At 36.5% G+C, this 1,949-nt stretch overlaps 2 protein-coding genes across 2 annotated transcripts in view; both read right to left on the reverse strand.

Moving 5' to 3' along the window:
* Window positions 1-264, reverse strand: part of LOC104826649 (ylmG homolog protein 1-2, chloroplastic-like) — a 1,431-nt gene extending 1,167 nt beyond the window's left edge. The window contains exon 1 of the mRNA XM_019204150.1: window positions 3-264. Coding sequence (XP_019059695.1) covers window positions 3-131 — 129 coding nt within the window. The 5' untranslated portion in view covers window positions 132-264. The remainder of the gene's footprint in view (window positions 1-2) is intronic.
* A 461-nt stretch (window positions 265-725) lies between these two features.
* LOC104826650 (dCTP pyrophosphatase 1-like) overlaps window positions 726-1,949 on the reverse strand; it is a 1,772-nt gene continuing 548 nt past the window's right edge. Inside the window, exon 2 of the mRNA XM_010559452.1 lies at window positions 726-1,286. Coding sequence (XP_010557754.1) covers window positions 1,041-1,286 — 246 coding nt within the window. The 3' untranslated portion in view covers window positions 726-1,040. The remainder of the gene's footprint in view (window positions 1,287-1,949) is intronic.

Here is a 1,949-nt window from a genome sequence, read left to right on the forward strand (position 1 = left end):
AGGGAAAGAAAGGGGTAGGGTTTTCGCGGGAGAGAAAGGATGAGGGTAAGGTTTCGGTGGCTGGGGAGCAATCTAGGGTTAAGAAAACAGGTGTCGAGGAGGATTGAGCCGCGAATACCAATGGAAGCCATCGTCGTTGGATTGGAGTTCCTCTCGCAAAGGCTGAAGATTTCTCCAGGGGATTTTCTCGGGAAACAAGCAGGATGTTTCTAGAGGACAGCAAACGAGAAGCTTAACCCAATCGCTTGAACAAATGAGCGTCTTAACCGAAATTTCGTTCCTAATCTTATCGAAATCATATAATCTCTCTTTTTTTTTTAGTCCGACAAAGAAAATGAATTATTTTTCCAAAGCAATTTTTGCAACGTCATTAAACCGTTATATATATATATATGTGTGTGTGTGTGTTAATATTTTGTATAATCAAAAGTATATTACTCTTTTTTTTTTCGTATTCTGCATTGCTGAATAACATTGTGAAATAACTTTTCAAACAAATTAATTAATATTTAAAAACAAAATCATCAAATAATTTTTAACATTTTGTTTAACATTTTGGATTGGAATATAGACCTATAGAAATTTTAATATTTGACATTTTATATATTTCATCGAACGAGTATATACATATAATATAAAACTTTTTAACAAAATATCTAAAACAAAAAATCTAAACCAAATAAAAATTACAAACCACATCCAAAAAAAAAGGGCTACTGTAATCATCATAAAAAGCTACTGTAATTTCATTTTAACAGAGTTGATTAAAAGAAATAAAAAGAAAGATTAAGACAAAGCATCCAAAAACTGACATCTATTAAGGATGTTCTTTATCCCACAAAAACACCAAACCACATATTCAACAAAAACACAAAAGGCACTTCCTTTACCCTCTTTCTTTCAGCCCCAAAAACACAAACATAAACCAGAAACGATTAAAAACCCAAGACTAATACTTGATACTACTGCTAATGATCTGTTCTTAAGCACCTTCCAAGACATAAAAAGTCAGTCTTTAAGCCAAAATTTGTTGTTCACCATCACTGGTGTTCTTGTTTGCTGGCTGGTGGTTCAGAGGGGTGCTTAATGGCATTGCGTTGCAGTTTTCGCAGAGCAGCTTTGCCTAAATCGATGCCGCAAACATCTGAGAGCCTCAGCAGATACAGCAACACATCTGATAACTCTTCCCCAAGATGAACTTTCTCTTCTTCTTTCCAACCAGGAAGCCCTCTCGGCACTTCACCTTTCCATTGGAATATCTCTGATAACTCTCCAACTTCTCCCACCTGTATCCACATATGACAAGTCTCGAGAATCAATGATTTCTTGGTTCAAATCACTGATACAGTCCAGGGTTAGACGTTACAGGAAATGGGTTTTTGCCTTAATACTAGGGATAGAAAGAGAAGGGAAAATTCTGGTTTAGTAAGTGTTTTGACTAGATGTGATGGAAACGGATTGACCTTTGTTGACTCGGTCAAGAAACAGACGGTTCAAATGGTTGGCCATTGCGTGTTTTCTCGGCCAAACCAGCAGACAGAACCTTACTGATTCACAGTGAATAGTTTTGATTACGTGTAAATGGAGGAAACAGTTCACAAATTTACTAACAGAAAGAGGCGTCTGTCCGCACATGAATGTAAATGTAGGAAAAATGGTTACATTTCTTCTTAAGAGATTGAAACAATACATCACAGAAGTTTCTCGGAGGCTGTCCTAACAAAAGATCAAGAGAACTGAGATGCCAAACAGGAGAATCATAACCACAAAAAACAAAAAACAGATCAAACAATCACACAGAGAGAAAAGATTCAATCTTTTTGCTCACATCCTCAAAAACAAGCAAACCCGAGTTCTAAACAAGGCCCAAAGATTTCAGATTCCCATGTGATCTCTCCAGTATTTCACTGGGTCGTAAAAAGGGGAAGATGTAATACCCAGCAGGGAAA

Source organism: Tarenaya hassleriana, unplaced genomic scaffold (assembly GCF_000463585.1).
Source record: "Tarenaya hassleriana unplaced genomic scaffold, ASM46358v1 Cleome5, whole genome shotgun sequence".
Classification (NCBI taxonomy): Eukaryota; Viridiplantae; Streptophyta; class Magnoliopsida; order Brassicales; family Cleomaceae; genus Tarenaya; species Tarenaya hassleriana.